This window comes from Eumetopias jubatus, unplaced genomic scaffold (assembly GCF_037043125.1).
Source record: "Eumetopias jubatus isolate StellerSeaLion01/CBP00866 unplaced genomic scaffold, mEumJub1_p1.0 scaffold_15, whole genome shotgun sequence".
NCBI lineage: Eukaryota > Metazoa > Chordata > Mammalia > Carnivora > Otariidae > Eumetopias > Eumetopias jubatus.
This window is the reverse complement of record NW_028274821.1, coordinates 17,851,070-17,871,341: the sequence shown is the minus strand read 5'-3', so window position 1 is coordinate 17,871,341 and position 20,272 is coordinate 17,851,070. Positions and strand designations below refer to the sequence as shown.

The following is a 20,272-nucleotide window of genomic DNA, read 5'->3' as shown; positions in this document are numbered from 1 at the left end:
TTGATGGAATTATTTTACAGCTGGGTACAGTGAAGGGAAACATCAAAGACAGTAGGAGATCAATAACCACCCCAACATCCTTAGGACAGAAAGAAGCTGGGGAGTTGGGGGGCTGTCACTGGAACTGGAAACGGAGGGGCTAGTACGAGTTGAGAAATGACTAGGGGACATACCAACCCATGTTGGCCTTGCTGGGAGGGGGCCAGCGGCATATATACTGAGACCCTAGTCTATTTCTCCTTCTCTCCCATCTCTCTCCCTGAAGCCAGAGGACCTGGGAGCCCACAGGGAGCAGTATTCCTGAGCATGGAGCTTGTGGAAAGAAGAGGAGCGAGGATCTGGAGAATCTCATGGGAGACAACTGGCATTGTCCCTAAGGTGTGTTATGCAGTGACTTGGATCCCTCCCCTTCAAATTCATTCAGTGACACCTTAACCCCCATGTGACGGTATTAAATAGAGTGAAGACACTGCAGGAAGGTGGCTTCTCTCTTCAGCTGAGGAGAGAGGTTATTACCAGAACCCAACTCTGCTGGCACTCTCATCATGGACTTCCAGACTTCCAACCTCCAGACTTCCAGAAAATACATTTCTGTGGTATTCCATTATGGCGGCCCAAGCTGACTCATACAAGGGGAGAGGGGGAGATGAGGCGATAAAGAGCGGCCTCCCCCGCCCCCCCCACGGAGGCGACAGAATATATAGATGCTGCCGCCACCCTATCCACCAGGCATTCTGACCCTTATGCATGTGTGTATGGTTTATGATTAAAGTCCCAGAAACTAACAGGCTAATTTGTGGGCTGAAAATGCCATAAAGATCTATGCCAAAGACCTATGGGGTTAATCTGAAACAATTAGCAATTCAAAGATTTATTTACTACAGATGCACAGCAGATTCCCATTAGCGTGTAATATTCAGAAAATCAAAACATATGTGGTAAAAGAGAATCTGGACATTTCTCCAAAATTCAGAGTAATTTCAGAATTAAGTCTTAATGTGGGAGATAGGGAGAAAGGAAGGTGGGCCGAGTAGGATAGAGACTCTTGAGACACATATTTTCCCAAAGTGTAGGAAATGACATTTTCAAGGTTGGTAAAGTATTGTGATTGCAACTGGTTATTTAAATATGGCTTTGGATGAAAAAAGAAAAAAAATCCTCCAATTTAATTGAGTACCAAGTTAAAAGTGAACTCAAGGCAAAATATTTTGTGAAATTCATATAAGATCCATTCGACCAAACTCTATTCTTTTTCATTGTGTATTTAATTGTGCATGTGTTTCTTCTCATGTATGCCCTACAAACATCTATTTATAATGTCCCATTGTTTTATTACTAAAGGCTAGAAAGGAACTGGATTTTCTTGTGTTTCTGGAGGTCAGAAAAGGCTACTTTATGCTGCATTACCAATTAAATCCTACACCCCGAGCCAGGTTTTGAAAGCTAGAGAGTTTGATGGAACCAACTTTCTTTAAAATCGTGTGATAATTTTTCAACCAATGCAGTTAGATTTTATTTGGTATTTTAATATTACTTTCTTTCCCATATCACTTAGAAAATATTCTTAGAGGGGCATAAGTCAGTGACCAGAGATTCCTGAAATACAAAAAAAAAAAAAAATGTGGCTGGACACTGTGCTGGCGCTTTCACAAATATTAGTTAATTTAGAGCAATACCAGCAAGTTAGATACGTATTTTACAGATTAGAAAATCAAGTAACACTAAGTAACAGGTGAGCCATCATGTCACCAGAATGTGGTGGACATGGAGGACGGAGGTCCCAAGGAATCTGATCAGAAGGCGCATATCTGTGTGTGTCAACATGAAGAGACAGGATGATACAACACATGATGAGGAACTTTTCTTTATGTGCGACGTCTTCCAAGCATAGGCTGCGTACCCAGTTGCCAAAGCCCTTCACCATTCCGCTCACCATCATTTTTTTGATATTCATTCTCTCAGTGAGAAAAGAGCATCACCCTCCAAGGAAGCTCTTCCACGCTCGGATCACAGATAAAAGAGGTTTCAGTCCAGAAGAGGCAGGGGAAAGAAGGACACCCACCATCTGTGGTAGCTGAGCTCGGAAGAAAGAACTGCTCATCTTTTTTTTTTTTTTTTTAACAAAATCAATCATCTTTTTAACAAAATCAATCTGGTTCCTTAATGGAGCAGGTTCACTGACAGAAACAGGTCTGGTCTAGAAACATAATATAAAGGCAAGGCGACAACAACACACTTGTGAAAGGCATTTGCAGTTCTCACACAAAATGCTCCAGGATTCTAAAGCATATATTGCTTTTTAAAGCAATAGTTAATAACCCTTTGAATCATCATCATCTGTAGTAGAGATGACTCACGTGAAAACAACAAAGGCTTCTTAAAGGTGACCTCAAAAGTAATCCAAGGAGAAATACAATCCATAATTGAGGACAAGTCAGGAGCAGATGGTCACACAACTTCCAGTGCCTGGGAGACAACTCTGGTGGAACTTGGTGGGGCAAAATCTTCCTTGGGAATGCACCAAGAAAATGCAGTTACGATATAGATTCAGAAAGACGTCTTTGGGAAAGACTAAAGCCTGTGACTTGTTTTTTCAATCAGTTCTTTAGGGCAAGATGGGGATTGGGGGAGGAAAATGAATTACAACTGACCCTTGACCAACTCAGGTTTGAACTGCACGAATCCACTCATATGTGATTTTTTAAAAATACAGTATAGCAATGTGAATGTTCCTTCTCTTCCTTATGATTTTCTTAACATTTTCTTTTCTCTAGCCTACTTTAGAAAACAGTATATAATACATATAACATACAAAATGTATGTTAATTGTGTGTTATCAATGAGTTATGACGTTTTGGGGGAATCAAAAGTTATACATGGATTTTGGACTGTGCAGGGGGTCAGTGTCCCTCATCTCCACATTGGTCAAGGGTCTCAGCTCGAGGTGAGATTCATCTGGACCCCGGGAAGACAGTGGGCCACTCCCCACCAGAACACAAGGGAATCCAAGATGACAATGAGATGTTCTTAAAGAGTAAAAGGAGATATGTCCTCTGAGGGTTAGGAATCTGAAGGCTAACGGATGCTCTGTCAGAAACAATCCTATGCCACGGTGCCAACCTTGTCAGCCTCTACTTCGGTGTCTTCCCTCACCCAGAAAATAGGCACGTGCAACCCTTATTTATATGATCTACTTACTCCACGAGTCAGAGTGCTGATGTAAAGAGTATACAGGTTTCACTGGATTCTACTTCTGCTCTCAGAATATTTCATTATCGTGCTCTCGGAATTATTAAGTGAAACAGAAGAACTACTTTCAGGAAAAACCAAACTGTCATCAATTATGGTGTATTTGGTAATTTGAGTGCAGCCAACAGCTCACTAATTCCACTTGTTTCTAAGCAAATGTTCCAGGATTGAAGATGCTTAGCAATGCTTCCCAAAGAGGATTTCAACAGCTAGCCAACACCTGCTGATGTTCAACTTTCCTTGGGCCCCAGCACCTCCCCTCACTGCTGTTCTTAATCTTTTCATACCCACTTTAGCGTGTCTACCACCCAAGCTGCCGTGTAGCCCTAAATCTAATCTGGAGGAAGGACTGTCGAAACATCCATAGACCGACTTACAAAAAATTCGCTGCGGACGGGTCTTCACCATTTCATTCTATGCTACTTACCCTGTCCAAGCATGGTTGATGATTGAAAAAGACTGAAAATACATATGCAGTTATTTTTTTAAAGTACTAAAAGTGAGATAAAGAAGGCTTTTGCGAATGGTAAGCTGTTTCTCCCCATTTCTGCCTTCCTAGCTTTTCTGGTGTGACAGGACTTCAGCCTCTCTCTCTTCCTCTCAACCCTCACCCACCTTTTCCGCCCCCTCCGCCATCAGGTTTTCTCTCTTCTAATTTGCTCTGTACACGATGGGCGGCTAAGCCGTTTTACTAAGCATTTTTTAAATGTTTTGTAGGCTTCTTAATACATTGAAAATATTAGATGTGGTTATTAGCAATCATATTAATTTAATGAAAAGCCCTTTTAAACGCTTCCCAAGAATACCAAATGCAGCCAACTTCCCTTCATAAAGGAATAGAGAACCCAACTTGTGATTGTAGAATCGACTAGTGGCAACAACAGTTGCAAGCCTTTCTGGTGAAACGATACATTTGGGGTCTTTTTACAACCTTGTTCACATTCTAGTACCAGAACGAGCAGCTTGATGCCCTCAATTCAGAGAACTTAAAGTTGACTTTAGCTCCGTTTTCTAAAAGGACATTTGGAATAAATGGCCAAAACCAGCATAAAAATTAATCAATTCTGTAAATTCAGAACTCCCCCAGACTCAGGTTCCTGATAAAAAGCTACATTTATGTTTATCATGTGAATAGAAAAAAATAAAAATAAATGAGTTGCTTGTCTACCCTATTTGCCAGAAAATAAATTCAGTAGAACGTCCACGCACTAAAGGCTTGGTAGAACCAATTCTGTCCCGGAGCTGCCTTTTCCTCAGAAGGGTTGACAGTGAGGGTCTGTACACATACCACAGCTTCTGACACTTTCTCACCGAAGTGCACAGTGGTGTGATCCTTGGCTCCTGACAACAGTATTACGATAGTGCAGATATCTTTCACTTTATTTGTAAAGTATAACTGGAAAAGAAAATCAGTCTTTCATGGAGAAAAGGTAGTAGATCCAGGAGGAACTAAAAAACCAGGTGTGTTTACTAGTGGAAATAAATGTGTTTTCAAGCAAAGAATTTTATTCCTATGATCCTTTAGACATTCTGTACATTTAGGAACTTTATATAATGAAAATTTGGAGCTGAATAATGTGCTATGGATATTACTTAAAACTGGATACACGAGAGGTTCATATATTGAAATTTTAAATTCCTACATCAGAAAACTAAGGAAATGAAGTTGGCAGAGCCAGAACCAGATGGGTCCACTCTCACCTCGACTGCAATGCTGTTCCCCATGGACTAGGAACGCAATGGGGTGTTCCTGAAAGTGCGTAATAACATGGGTTAGGGAGACCTGCTGAACAACAGTGGATTAGACAAAACAAAAAAGCAAAACAAAAAAACCCCTTTCTCCTCCTGCCTTATCTCATTTGCCAAATCAACAATTCCTGAATAATTGTCTGCTATTATTAGTGTTTTCTCTACGTCCAATTCCTAACGGTCAATCCTTCATTTTTTCTTCGGCCTTGTCTTCATCTGACTCACCGAACCTCAGTGAACTCAGGTTATTATTTACTTCTGGTCACTCCCACAGCCTCCAAGATTTGAGCCCTACTCAAGCTGTTTTCCCACGGTCCGGCACGCTGGCTGGGAGGAGGAACATGAGAATTGTGTTTCTCAATTCCTCATTCCAGGCAGCTTTAACAACACCTGTGAATCTCACATGCTCTCTGAACTAATCACAATCAATAATTTTTTTAAAGATTTACTTATTTTAGAGAGAGACAAGGAGAGAGCGCGAGCATGAGTGATGGGGAGGGGCAGACTCCCCACTGACTGAGACTCGATCCCAGCACCCCCAGATCATGACCTGAGCCAAAGGCAGCCACCTAACCAACTGAGCCACCCAGGTGCCCCAACACAATCAATAATTATCAGCACCAATGCACCCATCTGGGTACACCCACCATTCCAGCATTCCCATTTTGGGGAGCAAAAGACAACATATATGAGAGAAGTTTCTATAACTTCGATCATCCTAGAGCAAAGGCAAAATCATGCTCAGGATTGTTTCAGGAGAGACAGGTTTATGAAATTGAGAAGGACATTGCCAATATTAATATTAGTTACCTATTATGAAACTGCCCAGGAAGATACCACGCCTTTAAATTTCTATTAAAGGAGTAAAAGTTGAAATATTCCTTTCATACAGAATAAAAAATATTTACTATCAACAGGGGAATGAAAGGAATTTATTGCCAATGTTTGAAAAGGTGTTTGGAAAGGAGGACAGAGGGAAACTCTAGCAGTAATGAAAGGTTTATACTCTTCTCTACGTTAGGTTACAGAATGCCTCACCATGGTGGACTGGTCAACATGGAGAGGGCAAGAAAGCTGTTGCCCCCAAAGCCCACCAGGGGGTTTGAATGTCACAGGTCTCTACTCCATGAAGTAACAACCTTGGTCTTTTGTGGAGCAGCCCATAACATTTCTGAAGTAGAGAAAATCAGCCCCTCACGGTTTCTTCCCATAAACACATTCCTGACTTCAATGAAAGCAAATCACACTTCTGAAAAGATTGTACTTGGTAGTAAGCTTATGTTATTTACAAGACGTCCTTAAAAATGCATCAAACATGGCCTCTCCTCTGAGGAGAAGACCAGCAATATGTCTGAGCACTGCATATGTGTGATCTCAGTCAGTCTCCATGAGGGCTCCATAATCATAGTCTTTTCTTAGGGAATCAGAAGCTCTGATAACTTAGTAACTTGACCTCGTTCAAAACACTGGAGGGAAACCAAGATTTCAACCTGGCTCTCTGTGACTTTAAGGTCAGTACTTTCCACATTGTCACAGCTTGCATCCGGGGAGGAGAGAAAGAGACAACACAGTGAAGTTGAGAATATGCCAAGTCAGTTTGCCCCAACAATTTTTCCCAGGACTTCAGGGAAGAGAGAGGTCCCTGTGGTAGCGTCCACTTCCATGACCGTAATGACAGCTACCATTGACAGAGAGCTGAACGGACACAGACAAGCCCATATGATGCACCTGACAGGAACGGATTCACACAACATGGTGGTGAAGAAGACAGACCGAGTCAGGGCCACACTCATGCTTCTTAATGGTCAGGTCCCCTACTTTTGCTAAGACTTAGTTTCCAAATCTATAAACTGGTGAGGTCCTATGAAGATCATCCTTATACCTAACCCAAGTAGCTCTAAAGAATTAATAATCATCATAATGTTTACAATCCTGAATATTAAAGTTTGACTGTCCTCCTCTTAAAGAGGAGAACTGTAAGCTCAGGGCAAGCGAGCAAAATCTGCTATAGAAGTCACACATACTTTAAAATCATTTTTTTTAATGGGCGCCTGGGTGGCTCAGTTGGTTAAGTGACTGCCTTCAGCTCAGGTCATGATCCTGGAGCCCCGGGATTGAGTCCTGCATCGGGCTCCCTGCTCAGCGGGAAGCCTGCTTCTCCCTCTCCCCCTCCCCCTCCCCATGGTCTCTTTCTCTTCATTCTCTCTCTCAAATAAATAAAAAAAAATTTTTAAATCATTTTTTATTATCAACTCAGTTCAATTTATCCTCATTTAGTTCACAGTGGCTTTTTTTTTTTTATCCCAGTTACTGCCAAGTTTTGTTAAAGAAAATTTCCATTACCTTTCTTAAATTTATGCTCTGAATCAGAGAAACACAGGATTGGTATGGACCTTAACTTGACCTAATCCAATCCCTGTATGATTTTTGTATTTTCCCTATAAGTTGGGACATCCAGACTGTACTAGGATGATGCCCATGATAAGGGCTTCACATCCTCCCTTATAAGTCACTATATATAGAACAAAACAAACGAAAAGGAAAAAAAAAAGTATTGTTACTGATATCTGGTTAATCCCTAAGTAGGACAGAATTAGAATGGCATTTGCTAAAGCTAATATAAACTACTCACAGAGTTAAAAATGTATCTCTATAACTGAAAACAAGGTGACAGTAAATATTCAACATTTGCACCTATACAAGGCTAGGAGAAATTTGTGCTCCTTGCCATACAAGTGCATCACCGTTCACAATAACATAGGAATCTAAATCTGATACTTGGATAACAGATAACTTTGTGAAGAGTACAGAACGTGAAACCACATACGTATTTATGTATTTACTTTATGTATTTATGTATGTATGTATGTATATAGACAAACAATTCTTTGTTTCCAAAATGGAAAAATGTTAGATTGGGTGCATTGGGCAAATCACTTCTTAGCTTTGTTATAGCCCTAAAGACACAGTTTCCACCAGGATAGAGTTAAATACCAATGGAGGATTTTTAAAACAAACCCCAGTTAAAGTCAATTTTGTTAAGCAGAGCCAATATTAAATAAACTCTCTTGTCTCTCTTTGCCTATCCATAGACTATTCCAAAGTTTTCAAACATTTGCCAACTAATTTAACAGCAATCTGTCATTTGTTAAAATGCAACTGGTACCAAGTCTGTTATAGCTGGATGTGTATCAGATAAAAATATATTCTTCCCAAGTGGAATTGGTTAATTTTATTATGATTATTATTACTCGTTTATTATACAAGCTCATTATACCTCTTCTCTCCCCTTCTGGTGAACATATGCCTTTAATTTAAGGGTGGAGAAATGTGTGTATGTGCACGTATGTGCATGTAAGGGACAGTGTGTGATTGTAAAGCAACTCTGTGTTTTCAGCAAATATTCCAAATATCCAATCAGGTGTAAAATCTGGTAAAGTGAAAAGGAAACTGATGATGGGAAGGGGATATATTAATCAGAGACTTCATAAAAGTCTCAACAGCCAGGCATGTACCAATAGATGTTGATCAAATGTCCTGGTTTCCATCTGGAGGCCTTGAGAAGAACAGACTGTGGATGGGACGAAGGGAGATGAAGGGCCAATGATTTGGATTTCACCTGATTTTGTTTCCCCAACCTTGACATTGGTTCTGTTATGAATGCACTGGAAGGCTCTCGTGGATAATCCCAAAGCCTAAAAAGTTCAAAGAAAAATGATCTGGCATTGAAAGTATACTTGTAGATAGCATGGTTAAGTAAACTCTGGACTCTATGCTTCTACAATATGTGCAATGAGCCACATGATTTCTCCAGCTCAGAGTAAGATAAATGCCAAATCAGTGCTTGGTACGTAGTGGGGACTTGAGAACTACCTCTTGAGTAAAACAATAAGGGAAGTACTGGTAATCTGAATGTAGGGTTTTCTGATTATGAAAAAACGGAAAAGATTCAGTTCCAGTTTTTTGCTTGTTTTCTAAAGGATGTTATAAAATGCCCTTGCCAGGAAACTGTGAAAAGCTGCCAATATGTGAGATGCCTGCTGACAAATGTAAAAATGCATCAGGTATTAATAAAGTTTAATAACCCAAATGGGGCAAAAAAAGATGATTGCAAGGCAACTAGACCAAACACAAAAAGTTTTTTTAATTGTGTGCCATGTAGTCTGTCCTTCTCATTGCTTACAAGATTCTAGCCACTGAAGGGACTTGGGGAATTTGCTTGCACTTTATTTAGAACATTTACTCATCATTGCATGGTGAGCTTCTCAAAGACAACAGCTGAGTGTTATTCATCTTTCACTACCACCTAGCAAAATACCTAGAATATTGATAATCACCCAATGTGAATGTCTCCTGAATGCAATCAATCAGGAATAAATGAATGAATAAACAGTCTATCCAAGAAAAGCTCAGGCAGTTAGCTTCTTATTCTGATACCAAACCTTGGGTGACTTATATCTGAAACACTGTCAACTGCCTCATTCATTTTATAAAATCATTTTCCTATTTAGAATCGCCTGGGTAGACAAAGCAAAGAGTTTCCCCTAAAGGAAGTCTTTGCCCATCATACCAAGGAGCCAGGCCAAAGGTTCACCATGGTAAGTGGAATCGTGTCAGTTTGAATGAGAGTAACGTTTAAAGGGTCCTTTCCTTTGATGACATGTAAGATTTCAATTCTGAGACCGCTGGCAAGATTGTGAGAGACCTTTGTGCCCTTCTAAGAAGCTTAGACTATTCCTCTTCGGTCCTAGGGAGAAGCGGTGAGTTTTAAAGAGAAGACAAAGGACAAGATTTACATGCAAAAAAATACTTCTCTGGCTTCAGTGTTCATGCTGAATTGAAAGTTGGAGCTCAAGCTAGGAGGATGGAGGCTTTGGAAGGATGCTGTGCGCTCAAGTCCGTCTGAGAGATGCTGGTTCTAATTGTCAGAACAAGAGGACACATTCCATAGACTTTTAGGAAGACAGGAAAGAAAGACTTATTGGATGAAGAAAAGAAGAAATCACACATTTTAGGAAGGTAGACGGGGTGACCCATAGTGACATCAACCAGTAAACAAATATACAAATATGGTAAAAACAATTCAGCCACTCAAACTGTTTCCAGTTCTAATGTTCTGATTCTTAAGGTCTAATGGGTTTAGCTGAATTTTTGTAAAGCAGTTCCAAACAATGTAAAATGAAATTAAATTTAACACCAATTCAAAACGAGTCACAAAAATAAAAGCTTTTGGGTGGTTAAAGTTTAGAACGTTGAGTAAATCAAGTTACACACATCTCTTTACTGCAGAACTTCTCAGAGCCTTTAATACGCTTTTAAGTTTCAAAAGGGAGCATATAAGAAGTGGTGTTTCTTAAGCCTATTTTTAAAAATTATTTATTTGAGAGTGAGAGAAAGAGAGAGAATTAACCGGGGGGGGGGGGGAAGGGGCAGAGGCAGAGGGAGAAGCAGGCTCCCTGGCGAGCAGGGAGCCTGATGCGGGGCTAGATCCCAGGACCCTGGGATCATGACCTGAGCCAAAGGCAGACGCTTAACCGACTGAGCCACCCAGGCGTCCCCCTTGAGCCTATTTGATAGCAAAATCCTCCACCCACCCCCACCCCTCTTTGGGGCATCTTATTAATTAGTGTTTTATGGAATAGACTTCAGAAAATATTCTCTTGGATATTCTGTCCCATTTATTTTGGCCATTCCTTAATAATAATCTCAAGACTGTATATTTACCTTCTTTTAAGGATCACTTAGAAATATGAAATGGATTAATCCACTAACACAGAGATTTTGGACAATTAAGACTTTTTACAGCATTCTCCATGATTAAATGGCATTTCACTTTTATTACCCTGGCCTTTTCAAAAGTGATAACGATTAAGACTCATAACTTAGAGACTTTACAATGTTCCAGAAACTCTGCTGCATACGTTACAGGTATTAATCATATAATCCTCACAATAGTCCTATAAAGTAATTACTAGCAGTTAGCTCCATTTTATAGAGGAACAAACTGATCCTCAGAGAAGCTAATTAACTTGAACACGGTAAGAATGCACTGAAACCCACTGGAGAGTCTGAATCCATAGTCCGCTTGCATTAATCACCAGAATATATCATGTATGTTAGTGACTCATTTCCATATTATTAATTAAAAAAAACAATCCAAGTGGGATCCTTAAATAAATTCACTCAGTATACGCAGCAAACTGCCATGGAATTCACCCACATATTTGTTCACTCATCACTAAACAGACATTGTTTTAGGTTTTTGGGATCTAGCACAGAACAAAACGCTCCATCTCTGGGCCTTTACGGGAGAGACAACTGATCAACAAGATAAGGAAATATACTAAATAGAAGGAGAAAAGGGTTCTGAAGGGTTGGCATGTGTGTATTTTATTGTGGACTAGAAGAAGCAGGCAGGCCTCCCTACCAGGACAAATGACATAATGGATCAGAGAAGAGCCCTGGGTTTCACATAACAAGGTCATCACTGTGGTCTTGACAAGAACAGCCTCAGTGCACTGAGGGGTCAGGGCTCTGAGGAGTGGCTTTAAGAAACAATAGAAAAAGAGCTTGTAGAGGAAAGGATGAACAATGGTTTCCAAGGGACAAAAAAGAAATGAGTCAGTAATTGGAAAAATAGAAGAAAACCGCAGAGAGAGTCTCCCCTCTGTCTTCTGAGATAGAATTGATGGTATGTGGATGGCAGTAATGCAGAGGAAAGGGATGTTTTGATGATGAGAGAAGAGAGAACTGATCGAGCCACGTCTTTAGTGAGGCGAGAAGCTAAGGCATCCAGTGAAGAAATGGAGGAGGTGGATTTAGGTAGAAGGTGAGAAATTCATTCACCACGGTAACAGGAAAAAAATCTCCGCTATGTGGTCACGGATGATACAAGGAGGTCAGATGTGCCAAATAAAGCAGAAATGATGACATGAAGAATAATTTATTAGATTTCTTTGAGGCCCACATTCTGACTTGTTTAGCTTTGCTGAGTATCTATTTTCTATAAAATTGGGGCAAACAGGATCTATCTTATGAGATCATTGTGAAGATTAAAAGTTATCTATTTTGGGGCTCAGAGGACTGACCATATGCTAACAGACTGGCAAATGCTGAGTGTTTTAGTATAGTTATTATTATGATTACCCCTACTACTATCATCATCATTAATTGTACACAATGCATATAATGTACCTCTGATTCCTGCAATGAATTTTACAGCTCCTTAGCATCAAAGAAAATGCAGTCTCTGGGGAAAAGAGCAAGTTGTCAGTTGTAACATGATTTGTTCAACATAGTTTTGTCTAATGCGATGTTGGCACTGTAATTCGAAAGGCTCTAAATTGAATCAATTCTGATTTTGTTAGTCTTTGAAAAGAGTGTTACATTCTACTGAACCAAATACTTCTTAGAGTAAACAAGTAGGCAGCATTTTGAAATCCAGTATTCGCTACGTTTTTTGATTAGCAAGCAGAAGGAATGAATGTGATCAATACTTGGATTCCTTGAGCAAAATATATTTCCTTTGTGAAAATCTGTTTTGACACGTAGGCTGCTTCCTCTTTCCTCCCCCTCCCCCCTGCCACTTGTCCTGATGTTGCTGCTCCCCCCCCAGTCCGGCTTATCATCACCTCTTCCCTGGACCATTTCAATCTTCCGCTCCTGCCTCCCCGTCCCTCTCCCACATAGAGTCCATTCCCTGTACAGCAGCGAGCTTGGAAAATTTTGTGTCCCAACAGGCCACTACTCAGAAAACCTCCAAAGGTTTTCTGCAATGGAATAAATCACAAACACCCTCCATGGTTTAGAAAGCCCTGCGGAACTGGCCGCTGACTACCTCTCCAAACCATCTCTTACTGCCCGCTCTCCGCCCACATCACTTCCATCATCCAAATCAGCATTTTGTTCTGTGAGCACAGCCTGATCATTCTCCACTCAGGGTGTTTTGCTCTTGCTGTTCCTTCTGCAGAAAACATCCCTTCCACATGACTGGCCTCTTACCATTTATGTCCCCATTCATGTACCCCCTCCTCAGAGAGGACTCCCTATCCTCCTGAACTACAGTTCTGTCCTGCCCCCTCACCCGTTTATCTCATTTATGACACTTATCGTTAGCTTGTCATCTTGACGGTTTCTATGTTCGTTTCCCGTCTTGTTGCTCGAATGTACAGACTCTGATGAGTTGCATATAAAACTTAGATGTCTCCTTCATTGCTTTATCTACATTCTACAGAAAGTGGGAGCTCATTGAATTTAATAGAAAGAACAAATAAATTTCAATTCCTGTATTTTTGTAGGTGATACAGTTAAAACCCTAACAGGCCAGAGTGACTTTAAGCTGTCACACAGGGTTTTATCCAGAACCTGAGGGAGCTATTTTAGTAGTTATTTATTCCTTCATTCCTTAAATCACTCAGCCAATAAATCACTCATTTCTTAGTTGCACTTTGTAATCTAACTTTGTATAAAGTTTTCATCTGATCATTTTCAAGTTTGACAATGTATATTATACATAGAGCACAAATTAGAATTAAATATCGAAGACTATAGAATGTACCGTGCCATTTGATGCTTGATAATAAGGAAGCGGAAGGTTTCTTTCTCCCGGAAGACTAACATGCTGCTTTAAAAATGTTAAATTATATATTCATAGATATTTAGAGAAACATCTCTTGGGAAAATATAAATTAAATTCAAGACTACAAACATAGATAAGTAGAATGAATTTGTATATCGAAATGGAAGATGTGCTTTTAAGGGCAAATGAAATTGAAGGTGAGGCCAGACATAGGAAGAACAAAGTATATGACATGCAAGAACTCAGAAAGTCTATGCTGATTTCTATATATTGTTTCTAACCCACCACTACAGGTAGCTCAACGGAATCATCTAGAATTCTGTAGTGCAGAAATGGTAGACAAGGATAGGGGACTGAGGAGAAATATAAAGTTTTTTGAAAGGACATGATCTCTTCTTTGAAAAAACATATATGTATACATACATGCTGATACCTATATATGTATATGTAAATATATATACACTTATATACACACACTGATACCTATAAATAAAATGTATTTCTTGAGCGCCTATTGCTATTGACACCAGGTATCGTGTCAATAGCTTTAGATGCATTATCATCTCATTTAACACTCATAACATCTCTCTTGGTACTATTATTGGCTTACTTTAGATGAGGAAATGGGAACAGATGTAATTCGATCTGTATCGGGTCAGAGAGCAGTAAATGACAGATCCCGGACTCAACCTGGCTAAGTCCGAAGCCTGTGTTTAGCAAACACATAGAAACCGTATCCTGTTGATCTAAACACATTTAAATGGGTCGCTGCTGCTTTTCCATAATCCATGTGCCATGAGAACAGCCAGAGAATAATCTGTTGTTTTTTTAGGAGTTATTTCTTTTGTTACTACCTTAACTCTAAAAGTAAATAGCTAAATTCCCCCCCACCTCTTTTTTTAGATTAAAACCTTGAAAGATCTTCAGTGAAATGTTGAATAAATTATGGTATCTCCATATTCTAAAAATGGTGAAACATTACAATAGATGAGTTCTATCCTTATGAATTACCCTGGAAGAATGCCCATCACACACTGCTAAGTGAAAACAGCAACATGCAGAGGCATGTGATCCCTGTTTGTTGTGGGAATGCACACAGAAGTAGAGAAAGGTGGAGTCCATACCCTTAACAATGGTTATCTAGTTGTGTGGGGAATCAATTTTTAATTTCATCTTTATAGCATGATTTATTTTAATGAGCATGGGTTACTTTTGGAATTAATAATGAATATAAAGTAATTTTTTTCAAAACTATTTGTTTCTAAATATAATCTTCCTATAAGTTTGAATAGCTTCTTCAGATGATCTTCTTTCTTAACCTTTTCCTCCTTCAACCAAAGTACCAGATTTTTGTTTTACACGTTGAAATTCCAGTCAAGATTACCACTGAATGAAAGACTCCCTAGCAAAAATAAATTTGAAAACATCGGTCCCCATCTGATTCAATGGCAACTACTGAACATGGGGCATTGTCTGTCTATATGTATGCGATTGAGATTATTAATTACTAATATATTATACTAATGAGAAATTCCAGCCTACTCTTTATATTATATCAAAAGCCATACAAATACAATTTGAAGACTAAATATGAAATAAGCTTGATTTATTTAACTTGAATGACCATTCAATGGATGGCATAGAAAGAATACTAATCTGCATTCCAGGGCTTTGGTAATGCAACCACCAGATTACTTAGAGTACATTCATTTGGTGTTCAGACACCTTGAAAGGAAAATTCTAGGCAAAACAATTTAAAACACTATTCTATAGCTTTAAAGGGCTCTAGAGTAGCTAAAAATTGATAGAACTAGAAAGGATGTCTTAACCAAGCCTGAACTATCTTTCAGTTAGGAAGCACATCCTGAATGAGTGCATAAGCCTTCCCTTCCAGTCTATTTCAAAATAACCAGCAGACAGCTTAGCTTAGTCTTGTAATTAGCTCATTTGCAGAATGGATGTAACACACAAACCTCAAGGTTCAGTGCCTCTTTCTATAAACCTGTCTCCTGGCTCAGCTATGAGCTCTGTCCATTCCTCTAGAGAATCCCATGAGAATCATCAAGAGAATCATCACTGATTGACAAAGTATGAGCCAAGGTGCTTTTAAAACCTACCATTCTAACGCCGTTTTCAAAGGCTTGCCGGGTGAGTGGAGCCGGTCCATCCACGGTCTTGCCATCATCATCAGGGCCCCAGCTTGCACTGTAGATATGCACGTGCTGAGGATTGAAGCTAACCGATTTTGCTTCAACCATGTCCGTGACATCTCCATCCAGCATCCGAACCCCTTCCAGACAGAAGGGAATTAGCTTGAATAGAGGCTTCACTATATAACACCCAAACAGCCCAAGACATATTTCCAATTACAGCAATTTGGGGGCAAAGAATCAACTTTTTAATCAACACTTAAGTGAACATCTTCTCCGCCCCCCCCATGCAGACTCTTCCAAAGCTTTCCCGGAGAGAAAGTAAATTACGTCGTACGGGAGAAAGCAAAACTTCTTTAAAATCTTTTTTATCCATTATTCTCTTTTTTAAAGTTTCCACAATCTCTCCCTTCTCTTTCTCCCTGTATCCAGAGAGTACTTGACAGAGAAAGCCTCAAGGAATCCATCTTCCCTAAACTTCTCTTCATTAGGTAACTTGTGTTCATAATTGATATAGAGCATTCTGACCTTAGCGGGCTCACAAAATTTGGAAAGCCGCCAAGTTAGGTTGGTTTAATTTCCTCCGTATTTAATATTATCTCCTAATCTGTAAGACTGATGTGAACTTAATACATTATTTCTTTGCCAAGTTATTTATAAGTCAAATAATAAATGAGAATGCTCTCTTTGCATGTCACACATCAAATCAGTCTCCAAGGGTTTTAGCAATGTTCAGTCATTAGTCTTCATTTAAGCATATTCCCACCGGACAGACCTTAATAGGAAAAAAAATTGACACAGAGATCCCAAAATAAATTACATGTCAAATGTCAGGCTTTCTTTCCTTTTATTTTGGAGACTCAGAACAACAATAAAACATCTAATTGTGAAGTAAACCTATCTCTCCTTCAGCTTAAGCTGAATAGCCTCACTGAGATGCTGTATTATTTTACAATTATATCTTTACGGCCCATGTTTACTCCTTAGAAAAACCTTGTTCTCTAGCGGGATTTCAAGCTTTTATGGCTACCAGCCCATGGGGCTTAAATAATAAAACCACTAATCAGGCAGCTTTGATACTATGCGGTTTGAGGTGGGACTTCTGGTAGAAAATCAACATATTCTTGAAAAAAACTATACCTTCTTTGTGCTTTAAAAATGTTTAACTTTTAATTCTAAAATTTACAAACATAAAAGAAGAAATGACAATGAGCATTGAGACAGACAAAACTTAACTGGTAACATTCTGCCATATTTCCAGCAGAACCTTTTTAAGCTACATGACAGGTCACTATACCCTTTAATATTTATTTCCAAAAGAACAGTGGAAATCAACATTCAGGACACACTGAATTTCCTCAAAGTGCCCCTAAAGACACAGCACTGATTATTATATCTCTTGACTGTCTTTTCCTCCAGACCTTTGGATTTTTAAAGGAGATGTATAGAACAACTGATATGGATCACAAGGGTTATAAATAAGTTACTTTAGAAATTATCAAATGGAAACTGTACTTAGAAGGCTTTTCAGCACTTTGTTTTGTGGGGGTAGAATGCCCAGCCTGATGCTCTTTGTACATACTGGGTTCTAAGCAGCCACTGGTTTACTTTAATTTGACGTGAATATTCAAAATTCACCTGCATGGTTTTTACTGAAAACAAGATGAACTATTTCATATGCCTCAATTTTTACTTCTTGCTATTTCAAAGCAGAAAATGGAACTACAGTTGACCCTTGAACAACTCAGAGTTAGATGCATTAACATTCCCCCCCCACCACGAAGTCAAAAATCCACGTACAACTTTGACCCCCCAGACACGTAACTACTAATAGCCTACTATCGCTTGGAAGCCTTACCAACAACATAGAGTTGATGAACACATATTTTGTATGATATATGTATTACAGATTATATTCTTACCATAAAGTAAGTTAGAAAAAAGAAAAGGTTATTAAGAAAATCTTATGGAGGAGATAGTCCATTTACAGTAGCGTACTTGTACGTACTGAAAAAAATATGTATACAAGTGGACACACACATTTCAAACCTGTGCTGTTGAAGGATCAACTGTATTTTACCAGTACAAAGAAATAAACACTGGACTATATAAATGCCTGAAATAACCTAACCGGTAATTCGAAATGCCAACACATAGAGGAGTATCTACATGATACCTGAGTGCAGTTTCTGGGTCATGCAACTGATGGAAGTCTAGGAAAAAAATGCTTGATGAAATCATATCTAGAGGGTAATACTCCTTTTCTGACCACAAATTAACAAGGAAGACTTTTGCTTCCTCAAGTTTAAAGATGAGAGGTTGATTTTTCCTTATATCTGACTGCAAGCCTTGATGCTTTGGGTCCGGGTGGTTCAGTATATAATTCAGAATGTTCTTGTTTTGGGGATGACAGAACATTGGTGAGTCATTGCCATACATGTTCTTACTGAAGTCCTGTGTGGCTAGATCAGAAGTTTGTCTGTGAGTTTGTTCCTTCAGTCCCTCAGGGTCAGGGAATGCTGGGTTGGTGCAGGACAGTGAGGACCTGGGCAACGATGTGTGCTGGTCTATGTGAGGGACTCTGTGTCATGTCTGGGACAGCAAGCAGGGCTGATTAGTAGCCACCGTAGTCATTGGATTCTCTTGAGACTATCAGGGCCACCATAGTCATTGGGATTCTCTTGAGATTATCAGGGCCACCATAGTCATTGGATTCTCTTGAGACTATCAGGGGTGTCCAGCACCCTTATCATTCTTCAGGGGAAATTTCTGTCTCCTTTCTTTAGCTCCTTCATGAACCTTCCCCTTTGACGCTCAGCAGATGTTGTCAGAGTATAGCTAACTACTGGTTAACAAGCGGCCATACTCTAAGAATTCGGTGTGAAATAAAGGAGAGAGAGAGGTCAAATGCACTGAGCACTGACATTCGAAGTAGTGTCAGGAAACCTTTCCTTAGCACCGTTAGTGTACATCCCAAATGTCATGTTACAAAACCTCTACATTTACTCTAGGAAGGACTGGTTAAATTTTAGATCCAATTCTATTTACCACTTGGCAACAATAGTGTAGGGAAAACAAAGATGTCAGTCTAGTCGCCAGGAAGTTCATTCATCTGTGACACTGTTTAGGGGAACCCCCAGGGGACACCTTGGAACCACTAGGATCTATAGTGTCTGTTAGCATGTGTTCGCCCATCTGTGTGTGCCTGTGGCACCAGGCTAGAGCTAATGGAAGATGATTACAAAGGGCAAAGAGTTTGCTTCTATTAACACCCAGATTTTACATTCCCTTGGTTAGGTCCTCGTAGTAGGCATATGTATAGAGTTTGTGAATGTGTGTAATGTATATACATAATCTGGGATTATTAACAATATCTCTATCGCTCTATTATGGGTCTACAAAAGGAGATTATACCATTTTCCATTTTAATTTCCATTAAAAAGGAACTTTTGGTAAAACATAAAGAAAAAGGAAAAAAATGGATTTTCTGTTTTGATACTAATTTCAGAATGTCTCTCTCCATAGAGATATTATGGGCTGGTGTTTAGATTATCAGTTCTTTCCGAGCCAGGCAGCCATTGTATAGCTCGGGACAGATGTCAATGACCCCATCTTCATGACTGGACATGCTTTTCATGCCCGTTTTAAAGCAAGAAATGTCTGGGCTTGCACCCCTGTAGGAGTACTGCTTCAAAAGCCCTGAACTATATTTAATAACACACATGAAGATGGTCATTTTCGACAACAGCTGAACACTACTCTGCCAACACAGCCCTGTCTCGAGCTCAGAAAGGGTTCTCCATCCACCCAAGTCTGTTTCCCGTACCTCCGATCTTGGCATTGAAAGCAATTCCAACTGTGCAGTGAGAGTTGTTCGCTGCGGCTGCCACTTCTCCAGCACAGCGGGTCCCATGCCTGCAGGGAGAACACACACACTTGCTCAAGTAAGATGCTCCATTCTTCCCAACTCACATTGTCATCGCCTCCAGTCAGACTCCGAAGGGAAGCCTGCATCAAGCTGTGGAGGTTTCTGGAACTTCTACTTAAGGAGCCCTTAGCCTTACACTCTGTTTTGGATTCTATGATTGATATATATATATATATTTTATATCTTGCTTTCCCAACTAGAGAATCTCCTTGAAAGCTAAAATTGAATGGTATGTTTCTTTGCATTCTCTAAACTTCCACTGTCCAATATGGTAACCACCAGCCATCCGTGGCTACTGGGTACTTGAAATGTGGCTCTTGTGACCTTATCTCAACTTTAATTTTAATTAAACTTAAGAACTGGTACTCAATTCAGTTATTACAAAAGTTAAGAATGGTGGTATAGGAGAATCTGCTTCTTAAACCGTAACTTAGAGATCAAGTACCTCCAGTGAAATCTGTCATCTAAAATATGACATGCTGTAAATATACACTGTTGGATTTCTAAGATTTTGTGTGAAAGAACAATGTGAAATATTCCACTAATATGTGTTCTATGCAAATGACATGAAATCTTTTATTTAATAAAATATATCATCAATATTTGTATCACCTGTTT

At 39.5% G+C, this 20,272-nt stretch overlaps 1 protein-coding gene across 4 annotated transcripts in view; it reads right to left on the bottom strand.

Annotated features, from left to right (window-relative positions):
- Positions 1-20,272, bottom strand: part of PCSK5 (proprotein convertase subtilisin/kexin type 5) — a 455,891-nt gene that overhangs the window by 268,813 nt on the left and 166,806 nt on the right. For all 4 annotated transcript variants that reach the window (XM_088019243.1, XM_028094318.2, XM_028094319.2 and 1 more), the window contains exons 6-7: positions 19,553-19,641; positions 15,694-15,866 (exon numbers count right to left, since the gene is read on the bottom strand). In XM_088019243.1, the coding sequence (XP_087875369.1) occupies positions 15,694-15,866; positions 19,553-19,641 (262 nt within the window). The remainder of the gene's footprint in view (positions 1-15,693; positions 15,867-19,552; positions 19,642-20,272) is intronic.